This window comes from Salvia hispanica, chromosome 1 (genome assembly GCF_023119035.1).
Source record: "Salvia hispanica cultivar TCC Black 2014 chromosome 1, UniMelb_Shisp_WGS_1.0, whole genome shotgun sequence".
Lineage (NCBI taxonomy): Eukaryota > Viridiplantae > Streptophyta > Magnoliopsida > Lamiales > Lamiaceae > Salvia > Salvia hispanica.
In genome coordinates, this window is record NC_062965.1 from 11,384,388 (window position 1) to 11,406,259 (window position 21,872).

Below are 21,872 nucleotides of genomic sequence, written 5' to 3' on the forward strand. Positions count from 1 at the left end.
AAATAAAATACACAGCAGACCGATCGCCAGCCTACAATGGCGGCGAGCCAATCGGCGTGCGCATCGGCCAGCGACGCGAAATCGACCAGCGCTCGCCTATTTTCTCGCCGATTTGGCGCTAGCCGGCCACAATGGTTCGGCAAGCGGACCGACCAGCGCCGGAAATCGGCTAGCCGGCCCGCTCGCCGCCATTGTGGATGCTCTTATGACAACATTTTTCTTCTACCCTTTTACTTTATCATTTGGGCCCCACTATCTCCACTACACTATTTCAACTATTTTTTCTCATTCTCTCTTACTTTACAAATTATACATTAAAACCCGTGTCAATCCCAAATAATTTATTTCTATGAGACGGAGGGAGTATCATTTAATATATTTTACTATTAATCTCTTTTACATAACTAAATAATATTGGCTAAATTTACTCTCTCTATGTCCGCGAATAGGAGTACCGTTTTTCTATTTTCTTCTGTCCGCGAATGAGTCCCGGTTCACTTTTACCATAAATGGTAATAGGGTTTCATATTCCACTAATTTATTCTACCCATATTTTATTTAAAACTAATATTCCATATATATAATTTAGACTTATATTCCACCACCTTTTTTCCACTAATTTTTGTTAACATTTCTTAAAACTTATTCAGCTATGAAATGAGACTCCTAATAACACGTGGTGAAAGTATATTCAAAAGAAGCAACTCAATTAACACACGCTATATGAATAGATTAATAAAATTCATAGTATATAGTTATAGCAAAAATTAGACAAGTCCCCTATCTCTCTTTCTGTCCAATAGCACAATGTTGCATTAAGTGATTGGTGACTTTTCAACCAACAAAATAGGTTTTGGGTTTCCCCAAAAACCCAATACCCAAACATGAACAGTACTACTTTCCAGCTGAAAAATAGTAGAGAGAAAAAAGAGAGAGATACACACACTCCAATCTCCCCAATTTGGTAAAAGCAGTAAATTCCCTGGCAACCAATATCATCTCTCGTTTCTTCTTTATATCTCCCACTTTATCATATTTCCGACCGGGCCCCTCTCTCTCTCTATATGGATCTGTAATGTATAATCAAACGATGGCGCCTTAACGAGGAGGTGCGTGTCTTTCTCATCTCTCTCTCTCTCGCATATCCCTTTTTCTCGATCGTTTCCTTTAGGGTTTATCTTTAGTTCTCATATTCCCCTCTAAAAATAGCAAAATGCCGCCTTTCTCTCTCCTCCCCACCATTTCTAGAAACCCTGAATAATAATAATAAGCATAAGCATAGATAGATCCGTTTCTCTATTTGTATGCTGGTTTATTCCGTGTGTTGTTTAGAATAGAAATTAATTATGGCAAGAGAGAAGATTCAAATCAAGAAAATCGACAACGTGACGGCAAGGCAAGTCACCTTCTCCAAGAGAAGAAGAGGCCTTTTCAAGAAGGCTGAAGAGCTCTCAGTCCTCTGCGACGCCGATGTTGCCCTCATCATCTTCTCTTCCACCGGAAAGCTTTTTGAGTATTCTAGCTCCAGGTCTCTCTCTCTACCTCTTTTTTATTTATTTATTTTTGTTCATTTTTGTGGTTGAATATTTGTGATTCTACTGTTACCTTGCATAAATAAAACTCAAATTTAGTGGCCGTGGTTTTTTCTTGGGAGTCTAGTGTTGGAATATTTTATGTTTTTTTATTGTTTGTCTCACTTTGATTTTACAATATTATTACATGCACTGTTCTTTCATCAAATCCCATGTAATGATATCACTGCATCATTAATAGGTTTGCAGATTTTCACTTAAAAATATCATATCTGCTATGTTTATATTTTAGTGAGGGGTATAGAAATGAAAAAAATAAGATCATTGTCTGTGTTTGATGGGGGTAGGATTTAGTCGTCTGAAAATGGCAAAAAAATTCGATCTATTCGTGTTTTAGTAATTTATGAACTCCTTGTCAAAGAAATATTATAAAGAAAATAATTACTTCTTTAAATAGTATAGTCATTAGGAAATTAAGATGACGTTTCTTCAGTTTGAGGTTAATCATACTTATGCATCACCCTAGCTAACTATCTTACTCTTCTTACTGTTTTAATTGATATTACCAGCTAGTATACGTAACTTGTTACTTCTGTGTTATTGTATACAATTGATATTTTGGTATATTACTATTTATAGTAATATAACTACTAGATAGTTCTAATTCATCAGGTTGGACCACGTTGGATCATATCATATTTTTGAAATAGTTTCCAAGACCAGCTTGAATATAGGAGTATATATTAATGAGTTTATAAAATTCCTTTGATAAATATGTTATCAGAGATATTTGGTGAACAATCAAACATTTTTTCATTTTAATAAACCAATAGATAAAATTGAAGGTTTTTAGATATATGTAGTAAAATGAATTTACCCTTTTAAAAAAAAAAATTAAACTTAAGAAATATTACATACAGTTTGCTAATTACTGCAGAAGATATATGAGCTATGTAGAAAAATTAAAATCTAAGAAATGTATGTTCAATATTTTTTTGGTGTTTTGATATGATGGCCTCCAATAATTACACTCATACTCGCACTTCATGGATCATCGCCTTGGTAGTTATTGTCTCACCAACTAGCTAATCATAAGCAAACTGTGATCCCTTCTTTTGCTCCTCTGCATACAAAGCTATTTCTAACTGTTTGTCCACTCGATCCAAGGGCACAAAATGTGTAATTTTCCTTTCTTTGTACTAAATTTTATTGTGCAAAGCAAAGTCAATATCTCATTTTACTCTCCTAACAAATCCTATGCATTATAGTTTATTCTAGTATTAATGTTATTCAAATTTGTGTTTCTTTTTTTGGATTATGAAGTATGAAGGAGATACTCGGAAGGCATAATTTGCACGCCAAAAACCTTAACAAGTTGGAGCAGCCTTCCCTCGAGCTGCAGGTACTTACTCTCTTTTTCTTGCTATTTCACACACAACTTAGGTTTTAATGAAAAAGCAAGTAATATAATACATGTCATGTAGCTAGTAGAGGATAGCAACCATGCCAGGCTAAACAAAGAAGTGGCTGACAGAACCAATCAGCTTAGGTAATTTACAATCTACTACTTTTATTAGTACAATTTCAAGAATTATCCATTTGTGTGAATTTTAACCGTTATTTTTGTTTTGGATAAAGGCGCATGAGAGGCGAAGATCTTCACGGATTAACTATTCAAGAGCTGCAGCAGCTGGAGAAGTCACTTGAACTTGGCCTAAGCCGCGTCATTGATAAGAAGGTGAAATAAATAAATCAATCTTTTTTATTTCTTTCAACATAGATTTGAAGATGAGATATTGATCAAATATAGTTAATACCTTTTGGTATTTGGCAGGGTGAGAAAATCATGAATGAGATCAGTCAACTTCAAGAAAAGGTATAAATTGATGACATTTTGTTATGTTATACAAGCACTTGGATTTTAAGGAGAATAAGTCAACACATTTTGTTACTTATGTTTTGATGATGCAGGGAATGCAGCTCTTGGAAGAGAACAAACGACTACAGCTGCAGGTTGTGAACTCAACTCTGTAGTATCTCTCTCTCTCTCTCTCTCTCTCACGCACACATCGATTTTTTGATCAAATTACTACTTTGTAAATTAGGTGATAGATTTAACAAATAATGGGGCAAGGAGAGCGGCGATAACTGCAGAGTCGGATACTATAATGTACGAGGAAGGGCAGTCGTCTGAGTCCTTCACGAACGCTGGCAACTCCTTCGGCCCTCCACAAGATTATGACAGCTCGGATACATCCCTTAAGCTTGGGTTAGTTTATCTAACTCTCACTATAATTAAGTTGTTACCGTAAATAATGTTTCATCTTCATTATACTATGGGATATATATACTATTTGAGTGTTGATTATTTTATTTTGTGAACGTAAATTTGAAAATTGAAACCTCGGACCCCATAAATGTTCTTTAAGTAGAAATGCAACTTCGAATAGGTGTATAATTTTCTATGTGGTAATCAATTTGGTGAAATTATATTTCTTGCAGGCTGCCTTACAATGGGTGATGAAACTCAACTTGGAAGAGTTGGTGGCTAATTTACCAGATGATGACTTATTTTAATGGAATTTTAAAACTAACTACAAGCTCAGCTAGAGCAATATGTAGACTCTTGTGAGGTGCATATTAATTCTATGTTTATGTATCCTATATGTATGTACAAGCAAATTTAATTATCTAGACTTCTCTTGACGACAAACGATGCAAACTGGGGATTGTTATCATGTAGCGTAGTACTAATGAATAATGGAGGTCCCATAATATTAACTTTGAACTGTTTTGTGTTTGAAACCAATTGATATTTAAGTTCATAAAGATTAATAATGAAGCAGAGAGAGTAACATCGTTGTCAGGATGGCCGAGTGGTCTAAGGCGCCAGACTCAAGTTCTGGTCCTCTTACGAGGGCGTGGGTTCAAATCCCACTTCTGACAATTGTATTATTTTTTCTTATAATAAAATGCAATTTCCAAATATGGATATGTAACATATAGGAGTATGAGATAACAAAATTTATTTATTGATATTTTTATTATATCTTAAACGAAGAAATAGAGGAAATAAAAGTAGTCCCACAAAAATATGGCATTTAGGACGACACAAGAATTAATGTATAATTGGTAAAGTAAAAGAGAAAAAAATAATAATAATAATTATAGTATTGGTAGTAGAATATGTGGTCCCCCTTATTAGAGAGAAAGGAGTTATCAAAAGTGGTGGAATTATAATAAAAATTTTATGGGACATCTCAAAATGATACGTGTCTTTATTTTTATGGAAACGAGTGAATAGTAATTTTTAGGCTTTAACTGTTCAATGGCCCAGTTAAGTCAGAAATTAATGACTTCATCAACGATTGGCCCATTCCTCCACCATAATGCAGCCAACATATATCAAGCGGGTCTAATCGACCCATTAACTTATATGTGCTTTGGGGAATTTCTTTTTTTCTCTGAGGCTAAAATGGAATAAAAATTGGTGGAAAATTTAAGAAGAGTGGTACTAGAATATATATGTCAGTTACTCCCTCCGTCTTAACGAAGATGATTTCTTTCTTGGGCGACGTGAGATTTTATGCAATTTTATTTTGTGTGTTAGGTGGAGAGAATAAAGTAAGAGAGAGGGAATAAAATAGAGACAAAAGTATTTCTATTTTTAGTAATGAATCATCTTGATTGGAACAAACTAAAAATGAAGTGGATCATCTTATGGACGGAGGGAGTATTAGACAAAGCAAAATACTTATTCTATAAGCGATGGTTATATGTAGTATTTTGAAATAGTTTAATTTCTTTAATATATGTCTAGAACATTAGTGATCATTGGGGTTTGAATAATTGTATAGACATTTTATAAACGGGCTCCATCTGCTCATTTTATGGAAAGTTTCCTAGTATTAAATATGGAAAGTTTCATATGTAATTGGTGTCCATATACTATCATAGTATAGTGTTAATATAACATCAACCATTGACACTGTGTTGATATTTTTTATTGCTATTCCTTCCATCTCTAAAGAGTATGAACTTTGGGTTCGGCACAGATTTTAACAAATAAGGGGAAAAATAAAAAAGAGAGAGAGAAAGGGTAGTGGAAATAATGTTAGTGGAGAGTGGTGTCCACATTATTATAATGATATAAGTGTTAATGGTAATGGAATAAGTTGTAAATAAAATGATGTGTAGGGGGCAGTTGTTTGAATTTTTCAAAATTATAAAGTTCATATTCTTTAGGGACGGATGAAAAAGGAAATAGTTCATACTCTTTGGGACAGAGAGAGTATTATTTTATTTCATCTATAATATTGAGTGTTGACTTGAGGAAGGATATAATCGTGATCAACGCGTGGTTGTAAGCAAAGTGACCATGACCAATATGGTTGCGGCCAACGAGGATGTTTTTGAACCAAATCAGAATGATGGCATAGAGAAGGAGTCAGACGTGATCAACAAAAATGTTAGCCCTCAAGGGAAAGTTGATTGTTGCGAAATTCAATACAAGGAAACTAAGTTGTCAACGGATCCGAAGAGAGCCTTTTTGCACAGCGGCAAGAGTCTGTCCGGAAGGACGTGGAGCGAGGATTCGGTGTGCTTCAAGCGCGTTGGGAAATAGTGAAAGGCCCGGTTCGTTCCTGGTACATGTATCATATCGCCAATGTGATGCACTTTTTATTAGCACTATAAATACCTGCAAATAGGGATGTCAATTGGGCCGGCCCATCGGGTTTCGTGCCAACCCTACTCGGGTTGCGGGTCAATCGGGTGCGGGCTTGCCGGGTTGTGATTTCTTTCGGGTTGTAAAAGTTCGGTCCTAACCCTAAAAGCTCGGGTTTTGGGCTAGCCCGACGGGTTAATCGGGTTGCTACCGATAAGGCTAAGGCTCGAACAATCCAATAAATCATGATGAAAATTAGTTATATTTATAAAATATAAAATATTTAATTATGATAAATTTAATATATATGCTTAAACTCAATCATAAAATACTAATATTTGTGATATTTCGTGAAATTTTAATGCATGTTAAAAATTTTAATATTCTTTAAGTGAGATTAATTTATATAAAAATTATTATATTAATAAAAATTCAATATATAATTTATATATTTACCATAAAATTGAAAGTTATCTTTTTTTAGTTATCTATGTCATAAAATTAGTCAACGAAGTGTCGAATTAGGAGTAAAAAAATGAAAAATATAAATTTTACCGGGTTATCGGGCCAGCCCATCGGGTTTTCGGGTCTGGCCCTAACGGGTTGCGGGTTAATCGGGTGCGGGCTTATCGGGTTTTATTTTTATCGGGCTAGAAATTTCCGACCCTAACCCTACAAATTTAGCGGGCTATTCGGGCCAGCCCACGGGTTGCGGGCTACATTGACATCCCTACCTGCAAATATACAGAGTTGGAATAGTATAGCTAAAGGTCAGTACCGAATATCGATCATGGGGGAACAAACACAGATTGTCTATCTTCTACTAAAACTCAATTACTATCTGGAAAACTAAAAGGTTTTGAGAATTTTGAAAAATAGAAAACAATTGAAAGTAGTAAACAACTGATTGCAAATAAATCACGGAGATAAAAGTATAAAGATAAGGGAGTTCCAGGGATGTGCGTTCATAATTATGGTTATGTAAGTTCCAACTACAATAGTCTAGCACAGTTAATACTTTGAAAGGACAAGTCACCTAGCTTATGCTTATGCGATACAAACGATGATTACGAACATTAGGGTTGTCAATCCAAAATACGTAACTCCGAAAAGCTCCTAAGACCCTTGAAAAGTCATCACTCTCAATTAACAGTATCATTTTAAGGGAAGCTAATTGTAGTGTCTACTAAGTGGACCTAACTCGCCAACCTCCTCTCACGATTATGTAGCAAGTCATATTAATTCATCACAAAATGTGTCACTCAAACGTGAAGCGTCAAGATTAACTTAGGAAAGAAACACAGTAAAAATAAAACAGATATTAAATAGAAAAATGAATTGTATAATCAAAGTCGTTACTAACACATCCTTAGAATCCTACGAATTTAGTTACACATGATGTAATAATCTAAATACATAGATTGAAGGGAAAACAATTGGAACATAAAACTAAAGCTAATAAAACCCCTAGGTTGAATCCTTATCGTTTTGATGTTCTTGAATCCTTCTTTAACTCCTTGCACAATGAAGTACTCTAGCTTTTAATCTCTGGAAAATATGTTGCAAAAAGAGGATCTGTTTTGATGAAGCTTGAGAGCCTATTTATAGGGAAAAATCACCTCTCATCCTAGAAGGAAAAGATCTGCAAAATATGGTAAATCTTGGAGAGAAATCTAGGTCAAATCTGCTTCGCCGCTTTTCGTGGCGGGGCCCGCACTTCGGCTGGCGGTCGCCAGACAGCAGTCCTGACTCTCTGATTCATATGTGGCGGTCACCACACATTCTCCGGCGGTCACCGGACGTGACTTCATTTTTTGTACAGAAATTTCGAGGCGGACCGCTGCAAAGTGTTGATCGCCAGGATTGTTGCGGCGGTCGCCGACTGAAACTCCAGATTTCCAGACTTTGCATTTTGAATCACTTTTTCGTTTCAAATATGCACATTTCTCACAAAACACGTCAAAATACCAAAATGTATAAAGTATGCAAATAATGGACATGTAATGTGCTTTTGACATTAGAACATACCAAATAATGGCCTTAAAACAGTGCAAACTCCGAGAGTATTACAATGTCATGTACGCGTGCATCATCTTGCACAACATGATTATTCACGATTAAGGTCCAAGAGTTGACGATTGGTCCGACGATGAAACCGATCGAGCGCAGGTCATGCAACCCCACGGGTCATTTGAGGTTTACCCTATGGAGTCAATGAGAGATTACAAGCTCAGAAGAACATGCACAACCGACAAGCTCATCTTCAACTCATGAACAACATGGTTAAAGAAGTTTGGACACATAGGGGTCGTTAAAATTGTATCTCTTTTAATTATTTCCGTTGTAATTTTTTTTAATTAAGTAATGTATGTTTTGCTAGTTCTTTAATCTAATATCTAATTTTGTTATTTATACGGTGTAAACATAAAAAAAACAATATTTAAATTGAAATGAAAAATGGATAATTGATAGGGCGGACATTAGGGCGAAACCATAGCAGAAACGAAGGGTGAACTAAGAAATGTTGATGTGGCCACCACTAGTCCGCCCACTAGGGCGACCATTACAGATGCTCTAAACGCCACGTCTTTTCTATAAAAATTCTTTAACTTTGTAAAAAAAATTAATTTCTGTCCGATTTAGTGTACTTTAGTGGTGAATTGTGAGTTAGCTTGTCAAATTCTTAGGAGTATCCACTCAAGAATGTGAGAGCTAGCTTATAATTTCATCATTAGAATATGCCCAACAGGAGTATAATTTTTTATATTCACCCTCTATGTTTGCTTCTGATGTCATCCCGAGAAAGAAGGAAATCGATCGATGCTATCTTGGGTTGACTTGATGGCTGATGCATGCCCAAACCATATTTAAGACCAACACTAAAGAGGAGAGAGACTAGATTTTAGATATTAGGATTGCATAGGGATTGGATGGTTTGGATGGTAGAGATTAAGTTTTCGCTATCTTTCTTTCTTTAAATGTGTTTAGTTGACGTAAGGAGAAAGTGTATGCAATCTAAGCATGTCATATTTAAACCTAATGTTTCCAATGGATGATCTTTGATCATTGAAGTAATAATGTTTTCTATAAAAGCACGATGCTCAAATAAGAAAATATAGTGTATAAAAAAGTCACGCATTTGAAGCATGTTTTTTTTTTAAGAGGGAACCACGATACTAGCACCCAAAAAATAAGATTTGCACCTTTTTAGTACCCAGCATTTATAAAATTACATTTTCAGTAAAAAAGTTATATAAATCTCAATTTCAATCAGCATTTTTACTATTCTACCCTTCAGTTATTGAGGGGTGTATTTGCCCATTTAGCTATTTGAGAAGGGCACCAAACTTGGGGTTTTTGAACGTTTATGTACTTCTGTTGTGATTTTTTAAGGACAAAAAATCTTTGTGGTATTATAAATCATTGTCTATTATCTCAAAATAAATTATTTAAATCTTTGTAGTATTATTTAAATTATTGCATTGCAATAAGAAAATTAATAGTATGTATTTGTAGTATTATTTTTAGAAAATATTGAATGGTTTATTTTTAAAGTACTCGTTTTTAGTTCAGTGCTTGATTGCAATAATAATGTATAATTGTTAGATACCGATTTTTCTAAAAAAATCAAGTTGTAATTTATTTTGACCTAGATTGAATTGAGTTGTTGTTTATTTTATTTAAATGACTTTATTCAAATTATTGTTACAATCAAGCATTAAACTAAATATGAATGCTTTGAAAATAAATCGTTCAATATTATCTAAATTATACTACTGCAAATACATACTATAAATTTCATTTTTAGATAACACAACAAAGATTTAAATATTTCATTTTTAGATAACACTACAAAGATTTAAATAATTTATTTTTAAAAAATATACAAAAATTTAATAATACCACAAATATTTTGGTCCTTACAAAATCACAACAAAAGTACATAAACATTTACAGATCTCGCAAGTTTGGTGTCATCCTCAAATAGCTAAATGAACAAATACACCCCTCTCAAGGACTAAAGGATAGAATAGTGAAAATCATGATTGTGTTTGAGATTTATATAATTTTTCAACTCGAAATATGATTTTATATATGCTGAGTACTGGAAAGGTGCAAACCTATTTTTCTAGGTACAAAACTACTTCACTACTCTTCTTTTAAACCAGGGACATAGTCGAAAAGGATTAACCATTATTAATACGTAACTTTGATCCTAATTTTTATATACCCATCCAAATTAAATCTTAAGCAACCATTAATTAAATGATGTTTTAGGCCAAGATAGTTTATTTTACAAAAATTATTTTGAGAGATGTTGTACAAAATTTTTTATTAGATGTCTTTTATATTGACGATCACATCTAACTATTTATAATAAAGGTTGAATTAAATAGGCGAAAACGATCTAGTCAAGAAACTTTATTTTTTGCATCAAACCCGTGATTTTCATTTCCTTTAAAATAGTCTTTTCCTTTCTCTTTTTTTTTCCCGTGAGAGCAAGAAATGAGGTTTTTTTTTCAAATTTTACAATTTTAATGTTATTCTAATTTAATGATACCAAATGAAACGACAATGCATTGCACCATATTTCCATTTTAATTCCATTCAATTAGTAATTTCCAAAATTACATGGCAAATAAAAATGAAAAATAAAGGTATAAAGGGAAAAGTCAATCCAAGTTTTGATGAGCATCGAGACAGCAGTCTGTCGGTGGCCGATTTCCCAATTGAAAAATGCCAACAAATATTTTGTGTAAGATTCTTGTGTAAAAATTTGCATCATAAAAAACCTGCATAACAAAACGAAGCCATAGATTGTGTGACGCGTAGAAAGGAAATTGTTGGCTGACAAAATCAGCTGTGTGAAAAAGCATCTCAACCATTTACATTAGTTCACAAGGAGGCCAACCGTCCAAATCGATGCAGCTGTTTCTTGTCCTCTTACTTTCAAGTTTTCTGAAAACAAAACGTGATTTCATATTACTATTTTCTCTCGCGTTTGCATTATTCTTCAGTTAATTTTACTCGATCGCTGTTACTACTTTTTTTATCCTCATTAAACTGTTTATATAGTCATTACTCATTACTAAAAGTTTAACTGTGAGTGTGTGTAATAAATAGGCGTGTGGACTGATAATGAAAATGGCCCTATACATGAAACTAGCTTTTTAGTTGTGGGTTCCAACTTCCAAGATTTGGAGTTGAATTTCATTACCCTCAACAATTAAAAAAAACATGTGCAGTTGGTTGCAATAAAGATGAACAGGCATTGTTATTAGTACTATCATTCTCACAGTCACAACCACAGACCATAAACCATGGCTGCAGCCCTTTTACTGCTGCTGCTTTTTACTCCTTTTAGCCATGCCTTTCCCTCACTTCTCTCGGTATGTTTTGCTCTTTCATTTCTTTGTTGATTGTGAAGCTGTCTTTGCGTTTGGTGATTTTGCTTTTTTTTTGTTTGATCTATGGTTTAGTGTGTGTCTGCTTGTCTTCCTGTTTGGTAAATTCTGCTGCTTTGTTTAGTTATAGCCTTATAGGAGAGGTGGTTGCAAAAGGGCTGAGATTAGAAGAACATGGAAACTTTCTGCCTTGAATGAGAAATGGCATTTTGTGGAATTTAAGGAAATGTTAGGTATGTAGAGAAAAGATTTGACCTTGATGCGAATTTCAGAATTCTTGATTCTTGGCTTGTTGAGGATTTCGTTGTCAGTGTAGATTTGGTGGAAGTTTCTTAATTGATATAGTAGTAATCAAAGAAATCATTTGTGCTTAAACTGAAAGTTTCCAAAAAAAGAATGTTGAGGTAGTTCAATTTTTCTAGCAAATTGGTCAAGCACAGAAGTATTATGTCAACTTAGTTGGTTGTTATATTCATTTATCTGTGTTTATAATAGTAGTAGAACTTGATGTGCATTAGTAAATGAGGTTTAAATAGAACACTGGAGAACATGCGTGGATGATGATACTGCGTTTATCGATAAAAGACATATAGTTATTACAAAATGACTCATGATGAACGCTGAATGACTGATCTGAACTTATACAGATTTAGCAGCTCGTTTCCTATTAACATCTTATAGTTCGAACTTCGACCTACCTGCCATCATTGTCATAGGCTGATAATTGTATCTGGTGTAGGAGTTGAATGATCCAAAACCACGACATTCTCGTTTACTTAGGAGTGCTCTGGAACGCCAAACTGTGAGTAAAGAGTTCACTGATTAATTTGCACTGTCTTCAGCAATATTCGTTCTTCTACCTGCTGAGACATTCTTGCTTATGTTTCAGTCTGTGGAGCAACAAACTGAACTATGGAGGCCTTTTCCCAACCAAGGATGGAAACCTTGTCTCCGACAAGACAGTGCCTCCAGTAAGTAGAATTGTTTGCATCGTCTCAATTCCGTCTCCTATTTTTTAGGAGAAATGCACAGCTGAATCAGAGCATGTATAAACTGAACTGTCTGTCTTAGCAGCGCTGCCAGAGAAATCTCAAGGGTATATTCAAGTGTTTCTCGATGGAGGACTAAACCAGCAGAGAATGGGTGTAAGTACTTCGGTTTATTATTAAATGGCACGTGCGGGAGTTCTGTTTTCCTTGAGCCGGTTGATATTAGCTTATCTGGAGTAACTAATACATATAATCCGTTTATAAAGATTTGTGATGCAGTTGCTCTTGCTAAAATTTTGAATGCAACACTCATAATTCCGCATCTTGAAGTAAATCCTGTTTGGAAAGATTCAAGGTCCTCTTTATTGAGTTCTTTCCCTTCAAACGAGTTTTGTTAGGACGGGAGTTCTAGTTCTTATTCTTTTTTTTTTTGTCTTCAAGCATTGACCCGAACGAGACAAACGCTCTTTTGTTTTTCCCTGCAGCACATTTGATGAAATTTTTGATGTCGATCACTTCATTAATGTACTGAAAGATGACGTATCTATCGTCAAAGAGTTGCCCGATGAATACTTTTGGAGCACTCGGGAGTACTATGCTGCAGCGATTCGAGCTAACAGAGTAAAGCAGCACCTGTTCATGCTTCAGCAAACTGGTATCTGGAAAATGTCTCACCTGTCCTGCAGAGGTTGGACTCCTGCGTATTTTTTTCGTTTTCTGGATTTAAAATAATGATAACACATTAGAAAAGCTTATTTCGTGTCTGAATAAAACTTTCAGTTGAATGCTCGAGTCCTGCAGCATCTTATGCTGCTGGCCTAAGTAGAAATATCTTTGTTCTTGCCAAAACTTCAATTTACGATGATATTTAATTGTTATATTTTTGGGGGTTTCAGCTATGGGATTGCTGCAGTTGCGCCTTTTTCCCACCGTCTGGCTTTCGACAATATGCCCAAGGACATCCAGAGACTACGGTGTAAGGTCAACTTCCAGGCTCTAGTCTTTGTTCCTCACATTAGGGATCTTGGCGATTCCCTTGTCAGTCGTCTCAGGTATCCTCTCAACACCAACGAAGCTGGGAGCGGTAACTACCTCACAAGAGTAACCGATTCAAAACACAAACAAGGGAGTGGAAAATTTGTCGTCCTTCACCTTCGTTTTGACAAGGTATGATTGGTTATAATACTCCACCTTTGTCGTCAGCGTGGGAGAAAGTATCTTCATGCACACACTCTGAGACTGCTTCGCTTTTCCTTGGTAGCGTCAAGGTATAATACTTCGGTTTCATTCATTATTCAGGATATGGCTGCTCACTCAGCCTGCGACTTTGGTGGAGGTAAGGCTGAAAAACTAGCTCTTGCCAAGTATCGACAAGTTATTTGGCAGGGAAGGGTGTTGAACTCTCGATTCACTGATGAGGAGCTGAGGAGTCAAGGGCGGTGCCCGTTGACCCCAGAAGAGATTGGATTGCTCTTAGCAGCATTGGGGTTCGACAACAGTACTCGCTTATATCTTGCTTCTCACACGGTATATCGAGCAATGTTAAGCTGAACCTGCAGTTTCTAGAAGTTAATTTTTTCGCGATTCTGTTTCAGGTGTATGGTGGGGAAGCGAGGATCTCGACCTTACGTAGTTTGTTTCCTCTTATGGAAGACAAAAAGAGCCTTGCCTCTTCAGATGAGAGAGCTCAAATCAAAGGAAAGGCTTCACTATTAGCTGCAGTTGATTACTATGTCAGCATGCACAGCGATATCTTCATCTCCGCCTCGCCTGGAAATATGCACAACGCTGTGGTAATTAGTTCTTCCCATCGAATCTTTTCTATAAAGTTGCAATGTCAAACACGAAAAACTCGTATCAGACTGTTTAACAGGTGAATATCCGTCAAATGGTATTCATACGGGATCCAAGTTTGAATCTGTGGTATATTTGTAAATTTGAAAGTATACTAACGCGACTCCCGAATTTCCAGGTTGGCCATCGAACATATGAGAATATGAAGACGATAAGGCCTAACATGGCTCTTCTAGGGCAGCTTTTCTTGAACAAGAGCCTGACTTGGGTAGAGTTTCAAGAGGCAGTCATGGAAGGGCATAGAAGCCGGCAAGGGCTACTTCGACTACGAAGGTCCCAACAGTCTATTTATACATACCCAGCTCCAGACTGTATGTGCAGGGCTTGAGGTTGTTCGTGTGTTTATCATGTCGATCGTTATGAATTTATGCTGCAGATAGTATGTGTGGCTTGTGGCTTGTATTACTTAGAAAATAAATGGTTCCCCTCTCCATTCATTTGGTATATTTGTAAAATTTGAGGTCATGATCAGAATTTAGGATATGATTGTAATATGTTGCTCATTTCCACTGGCTTAAATTATTTTGTTTAATTAATGTATTTCATTTTTAAACGTAGTAGCACTTTTCCATGGTCTTGTAGCAACAAAAGGCCAAACTCCTACAAATTAGATCTAGGATTATGCATTACAAAAGGCATCTTCAATTCATAAAACGTAAAGCTAAATTAAACTTAATAATAACAGGAAGAAGCACAATAATGTTGGCTTTCCTTTACTTCGATATTTACCAATAAATCAAGGGAAGATGTGCCTAAGACCATGCAGTAATCTCAAAAATAGCCTGTGTATATGTACAGTTCTGATTATACTTACAATTTGTGCAGTGCGGGAAAGGCCAGATATGATTCTATTTTTGCGGATCTGACTGCTCGTTACTGAGTGAGCCAGGGGTGTTCAGCCTCTTACTGTCGTTTTTCTCATCAGTTACTGCTAGCCCATTGCCACTATGCAACGAGGCCAACTCTTTCGTGTCTTCTGGATTTGGTGGGGCAACCATTTCTTCCTCGATGGGAAGGGTCCTCTTCGAGCCATCCAGAGCAACCCCGAGGACTATATTCTCTTCCAGAGACGGCTTAGTTGCAGGTATCTGTGCAGCTTGCTTCGAATGTGAAGTTGAATAGGCATTGTCTGATCTTCTGGACCCCAAATCCGGTGAGGAGACTGAGCTTGCATCTTGCCCCACCTTTTGCGGTTGCTTAGAGGAACTATCTGCTGTTGGACTTTGTTCTTCGACAGGCTTGTTATCAGTGTTTGCAACAGTTTTTGCACTGCTACTGAGCTTAGGATCAGATGAGGATTTGGTCTCAACTTTAGGCATTTTACCAGCCTCGGAATCAGATTTGGTAACTGATTTTTGCACGTCATTTGTTCCCTTGACAGCTTCCTCCCCATTTGCTCGTGCTGGTCGAGCCTGGTTCCTAGGCTTATCCTCTCCATTGATTTTATAGGATGGTTCAATCAATAGCACTGGACGATTTGACACTCCCCCTCGATCATACATAGTTTCTGAAAATGGTACATTGTCCAGGTCCGCATCAGTATATACTTTCTGAACTGTGCGGATGGGAGTAGCCAGTCGAGCACGATGGTGCCTGATGACTCTGAGTAGATCGAGCATAGTAGCTTCCTGTTGTCCAGACAAATGGAATCAAATACAATAATCAAAACAAAATTGATCTGAACTAGTAGAAAAAACCAGGTGTCATGTCAATAAACAGAATGGAAGAGAAGTCTGGAAAAATTTGTGCCACTTCTATCAACTTTGCATTTTTGCAACCATGCGGATAGGGGCATATATAATCGACAGTTGGGTGATTCTATTTTTACCAGCCTACATCACAGAGAAGTTTAGACTATGTAGTTTCTTATCCTTATATAAGCTATGACCTCCAAATAATGCATCATTCAAAAGGCGTAGAGCGCAGTGTTTATTGAAAGAGAGCGAAGGCTAAAAAAAGAGTTCCTCACCTTAACGCATAAATATTCTTCAAAATGTGAGGTCTTCACAAAGCAGGACACCATTATCTGCATAATTGTGTAAATTTGGAGTTATAATTGTATCACAAATGCATATTCCAGGTAATGATGAGAAATCTTCACACTTGTATTTTAAATTAAGCTCAATGCAGATGATTTTGTAAACTCTATCTCTCTGTTTGGGGTTTTGCTTGGTAGGTGGGGGAGAACATCAACAGTTTTTCACATTAATGTCGACAGAAAAAAAAATTCCCTTGAATTGTGATTTAAAAAATTAAATCTCACCATGAGGGCCTGATTTTCAGGATTAATATTGTCCAAGAATACGCGTCTGTGCAATTTCTGTTGTTCCACGTGAGGATTCTTCGCCAACACCTTGCGCATATCAGCTACAATGTTCTGAACAGAGCAGATGACTTTTTGAGATTGATCAATGAGAGAATCAATCCATTACTTTGCAACAGAATTTATCAACTACACAACTCACATTAATTTTGCTGACATCCAAGTGACTGATGGCTAGGTGGGTTTTAATACGCCAATGAGTTTTTTGAGTGAGATTTCTCACAACATTCACAGTAAACTTGTGGTTGGGAATGTGGACAGCTTCACGATCTTCACCTCTCACAATTGTCGGCGACCACCATCCCACATGCTGCAGTCAAGCAACATTAGTGATGACAAAAACAAGATACGAGGTGTAGAATGGTTTGTAAATTCACTTTGGAACTAGGCATTCGCAACTTTCAAGAGTTTGTGTGCATTGCAATGTGCGAATAGCAGGACAGTCCAGACAGCAAGACTGAGAACATAATTAAACAACCAACATACGATTTTGATGTCGTGAGACACCATGCCTTTAAGAATTATGTTACACAGCTATTGTTTCAACAACTATTATAATGAATGTACGAAGATGACCCCATACAAACCTCAACTGTCCCAGAAACATCATAACCTTCAATCTTGGTCTGAATCCACTGATTCACAACGAATGGACGGGTCGCATGAATCATTGCACTTGAAAGGAAATTAGTAAAGATCTGAGAAAGAAACCAAGGACTCGTGAGTGGCTTTCATAAGCGGTCTTAGTTTACAGACATAAACACAACTTAAAAATAAGTAAGAAATTTTAAAAAAAATGGATTGAGATATACTCAAAAAGACGAACAGAAATTTTATTTACACCTCTCGTCCAGCTAGTGTGAGCAGGACAGTCCCAAGACCCCCAGCTGTGAGCCATTTTTGGGTTGAGAAACCTAACAGCTCCATAAACAATGAAACAGCCGCAACCCACACAGCTGTATATATAGCTTTTCCAGCAAACTGGAAACCCATCTGTCAAGAAGTAACACAAAGAGTGAACTAATTTCAATATCAAATGGAGAGAAACCTGTTTTGTGACTTCCAATTTATGCATCAAAATCCATTGAGCAGCAGCCAATAAAATTTGAACTTGACCGATAGAATCATGGACTCATCACGTACAATTACGAAAAATGGGTGGGATTTTCTACAAGATTGGTATCAGATTAAGCTAAATTGTTGCAAATTTGAATCATACAAATAATCATTTTTCGCATAAACGGGCTCTGAAATGCCATTTTGTACCAGCAACAGTTAAATTTTGTTTTAAACCATGCTCACAAGATATAAGATTGATAAACCAATGATACAGAACTTCAATGCTCATAATTCCTGATGCGAGGTAATGCACGGAAAGCAGACAAAATACAGTAAATTCTGAGGATTTTATTTAATTTTGATAATGTAATATACCAACTTCAAGAGAACATGAAATACATATTTATCCATTGACCCTAACTGCTGGATGTCCACTGAAACCCTTTTAACACCTTTACTGAATATTGCTCACTCATGTGGGAATTTTAATTGGTGAGTCACAGGACTACTTTGAATAAGACAGGATCCTTATTTACTAATACCTACATAGCTCATTAGCAATACAATTGTCACAAATGAACACATGTTGCCTTATCACTAACTGGAATGTTTAAGCGGTTAGAGAGTTCTATGTTAGTATGGATAAATAAGATCTTCATTTACTAGGATGTACACAATTTGCAAGCATTTTAATGGTTCATACTTCATATTTGTTTAAAAATATGAGCATTTATGTTGTGAGTTCTCACTACAGTACTACACATCCAGGGAGTCTATAAGAAACATGTTACAGGGGTAAGATAAGCACTATGGAATTATGTAAGAATTTCAGCAGAAGAATTTCAAGGGAAGGAACTCAATATTGGACAGAGTGTAGATTAAGCAAGTATGCAGTTGGCTAATCTTTTCAACAGTATGGTAAAGTGGTGTAACTTAAGTATCCGTGCACCACAATAAGCGAAATAATTTTTTGACACTAACAATAGTACAAGCGCATTAAAAGATCCTGTAGCATGAAACAAAGAGTGGGAGCATACATTTCTGGTATCTTTGGAGTCATTTGTCTCCATTGCAAATTTTTGTGCTTGTAGGATCAGACTGCATAAAATAATTAAAAATTAAAATCTGACATTAGTTCTCTCAGATATCAACTGGAAAAGTAAAAAAATTGGAATATCAGATATGGAGATCAAAACTAAGATAGACACGTAAAATTATGACTAAAATCATAAAAAAAATGGAATTACACTGATCACAATTAATCACCTAGGAGCAAGCTTTCAAAGTACTTTAGCCAGGCTACTATTCTGATATGGCAGAAAGTGTTGTGAATACTTATGTGCAAAGCCCGACTTACTTTATCAGGACATTTCATATAATATTTGGACTTATCTATTGTATATTTTGCTCAAACAGATACCTCAGAAAGAAGAGTAAAGAAGATAAAAAAATGGGACAAATGATGAAGTGTTGGAATTCTACTAAAGCAAGGAAGGGAGATATCTTATCTGAGAAGGACGTGAAGGATTCTCCAAATACATAAGTGTATGAAGTAACTTTTCGAACGCATAATATGAGCATGGACATATAAATGAATGCTATATTCAACCAGTAGGAAGCTCAGATGAATATATGAATATGCACGAGAATCTCTAAATGCTTAAGTATATGATGTATGAGCATGAAATATAAATGAATGCTATATTCAACCAGCAGGAAGCTCAGATGTATATACATGAATATGTCCGAGGACCTTAGCAAGTCTAGCTGCCAAAATACGTGAAAATAATGATAGGAACCAACCTCTAATAATATCAATTTAAAGCAAAAGAAAGTGGAGTATAGAGTATCAACATAATGTAAACAAAAATCTTTAGGAATCAACACCTGTCAGTAAAAAGATATCAATACGGACCTTGACAGACAATATGCAAAGCCCAACACTGATGACAAAGATCTGACAAAATTTAGGAGCCTTTGTTTAACAATCTGACCTGCTTCTGTTTGTATAGTTACTGGATCCAATGCTCTGTAAGATACAAATTCTTGTTTAGTGAAAGTGAACTGTGAGATCTGATTTTCTATCTTTTGCTAATAAACATACTAACCTGCAAATAATGATTGCTCCTGTCCATAGTAGCAATGGCCGAACATAAGATGTTGTGATTTGATAAGTACTACTCTTTTTCCAAGTATTATCACCCTTCTGTGTGTGTGACAAATTTACTGTACTTGATTAGTTGATGACTTACAAAGGTCCAGCACTCAACTAAGAACTAAGTTTCAGAGGCCCATCATACAAAGGTATAAACAATAGAAAAAAAGGAACAGGGACTGAAATATGAAAAAGAATGCAATACATGGAAGAGTAAGTTTCTGCTAAGTCGCACAAGTGGCCCAAGTCCCCATACAGCAAAGATAATAATACTGACTGCTGAAGCCAGTTTAATCACAAGAGGACTTCCTTGCAAACGATTAAATGATCTGCAAGGCACAAATTTTTGACTTACCAGAATTGACTAAAGAAATATTCAGAAAAACAATTACTGAATGTATAACAAAGTTTCACATCAGATCAACTTTTTCATGTTCATAACTAATGCTTCAACAGGCTTAATTCTGGCTTTAGCATTCTTCTCAGAAAGACCAGACGAGAAAAGAGATGTTGAAGAGGAGCACTTACCTTGCTAATGTCAAGGTTGCATTCTTTACATAGTTAATGTCCGAAGGCGCGCCTGGATTTAAAAAACAATGGCACCTAAGCTGGTTATTTCTACAAGGAATGGTGCATACTCTTGGATTTATTCTCTTCGAAACATTGGAACTCCAAGAATGGTGTTGCTGAAAATGCAATTGAATAATAATGTCAAGAGCGGCCAAGAACAAAGAACTAACATGCATGCCAAATTTTCATGAATTACATACAATAATCAAATCCTTAGTACAATAAAATTCACTATACATTCGGTTTACCAAAAACACGAATTACTATTGTAATAAACCACAAATCCCCTGCAATTCCCATCGAACAAAAAATCCTTATAAAATCGAGACCTTTAACCAAAAATAAACTGCAAAAACAAAATGAGAATTCCCCCTTCCAGAAAACCATCAGAAATAGGGCTCAAAAATAAAACAAATCCAATCACGGAACATACCAGTGATATTGAGGGCAGATTATCGCTCGATACACATAATCTGCTTTTTGCATTCGGATTCTGCAGCTAGAAATTGATTATGATTAGAAAACAATCAGAGAAAAGATAGCTGACTTGGGAATGAAAAACTAGACTGTTCGAATAGAATAATTACCCGAAATCTCTTACTGCGCCAATTGTTCCGGCAATTTCCGAGCTGCAGGGAGAGCTGCAGAGAACCAGAAACAGTCATTTTCCTCAATTCGCCTCCCCCCTCCCTCTTTCTCTCTCTATGCAAATTATATGGGTTCGTCGAATTACTCGTTTTTTTGTGTAGAAAAGTAATTACTCGATGAAAAATGGAATATAATCTCCAAATTGGATTTTAATAGTACTAGTAACAAATTTATTTCTACATTGGGAATATGCATATTAAATTGTGTAGAGTGTCAGTATTATGATAATAAAATAAAATTTAATTGCCTTTTGTAGTTAAATCCTAAAAAAGCAGGAAGAAGAAAAATTGAAATACGAGCTTATAATTGAAGTAATTTTCCTTTGACCTTAACAGTCTGATCTACGACTACGAGATTTTATGCTGCGAACTCCGACTCCCAAACCCTAACCACTTCTGCCATCTTAGATTCTTGTATTGCTTGCTGCGGAACAAAAATTCCTTTGATCGGTAAGAATATGCTTACAAATTTCGATTTTTTTTGTTGTTTGTGCTATGGATTTTGCGGGGGGTTCATTCACTCGTTTGTGCAAGTTACGAGCTTATGCTGTTTGTTTTCTAGTCCTCCTGTGCTCGATAATCTCGCGGATTCTTCATTTCTTCTTCTTCTTCTTCTTCTTCTTCTTCATTGTGTTTAATTTTTTTTTCTTTTTTTGATTCGTTGGATTTGTG

General features: G+C 35.8%; 3 protein-coding genes and 1 non-coding gene across 6 annotated transcripts; 3 read left to right on the top strand and 1 right to left on the bottom strand.

The window, feature by feature from the left end:
* The first annotated feature begins 821 nt into the window (after window positions 1-821).
* On the top strand, window positions 822-4,245 carry LOC125206573 (MADS-box protein SVP-like). 2 transcript variants are annotated; one of them, XM_048105826.1, is made up of 9 exons: window positions 822-1,109; window positions 1,333-1,528; window positions 2,856-2,934; window positions 3,017-3,081; window positions 3,171-3,270; window positions 3,367-3,408; window positions 3,504-3,545; window positions 3,638-3,801; window positions 4,035-4,245. In XM_048105826.1, the coding sequence occupies exons 2-9, from the start codon at window positions 1,347-1,349 to the stop codon at window positions 4,051-4,053; spliced, it is 693 nt and encodes a 230-aa protein (XP_047961783.1). In that variant the 5' UTR covers window positions 822-1,109; window positions 1,333-1,346; the 3' UTR covers window positions 4,054-4,245. The 2 variants fall into 2 exon arrangements, with proteins under 2 accessions (XP_047961783.1, XP_047961778.1); XM_048105821.1 differs by having other exon boundaries at window positions 823-1,109; window positions 1,338-1,528.
* A 149-nt stretch (window positions 4,246-4,394) lies between these two features.
* Window positions 4,395-4,478, top strand: TRNAL-CAA. The gene has a single exon. It is a non-coding gene; the product is annotated as a tRNA-Leu (tRNA).
* Window positions 4,479-11,191: 6,713 nt separating this feature from the next.
* On the top strand, window positions 11,192-14,978 carry LOC125200963 (O-fucosyltransferase 39-like). Its single transcript, XM_048098817.1, is given in 11 exon segments — window positions 11,192-11,588; window positions 12,343-12,405; window positions 12,493-12,574; window positions 12,678-12,748; window positions 12,859-12,947; window positions 13,078-13,217; window positions 13,220-13,280; window positions 13,489-13,759; window positions 13,892-14,119; window positions 14,188-14,385; window positions 14,565-14,978. Coding segments are annotated over 11 exon segments (1,482 nt in total). The 5' UTR covers window positions 11,192-11,519; the 3' UTR covers window positions 14,775-14,978.
* A 158-nt stretch (window positions 14,979-15,136) lies between these two features.
* On the bottom strand, window positions 15,137-21,323 carry LOC125200962 (mechanosensitive ion channel protein 2, chloroplastic-like). 2 transcript variants are annotated; one of them, XM_048098815.1, is made up of 13 exons: window positions 21,141-21,323; window positions 20,987-21,046; window positions 20,512-20,669; window positions 20,189-20,312; window positions 19,937-20,034; window positions 19,744-19,857; window positions 18,866-18,926; window positions 17,613-17,762; window positions 17,357-17,467; window positions 16,912-17,079; window positions 16,710-16,823; window positions 16,416-16,472; window positions 15,137-16,074 (listed from the first exon to the last, which is right to left on the bottom strand). In XM_048098815.1, exons 1-13 carry the CDS (start codon window positions 21,216-21,218, stop codon window positions 15,295-15,297), a joined length of 2,073 nt encoding a protein of 690 aa, XP_047954772.1. In that variant the 5' UTR covers window positions 21,219-21,323; the 3' UTR covers window positions 15,137-15,294. The 2 variants fall into 2 exon arrangements, with proteins under 2 accessions (XP_047954772.1, XP_047954771.1); XM_048098814.1 differs by having other exon boundaries at window positions 20,987-21,052.
* Between the last annotated feature and the right edge of the window lie 549 nt (window positions 21,324-21,872).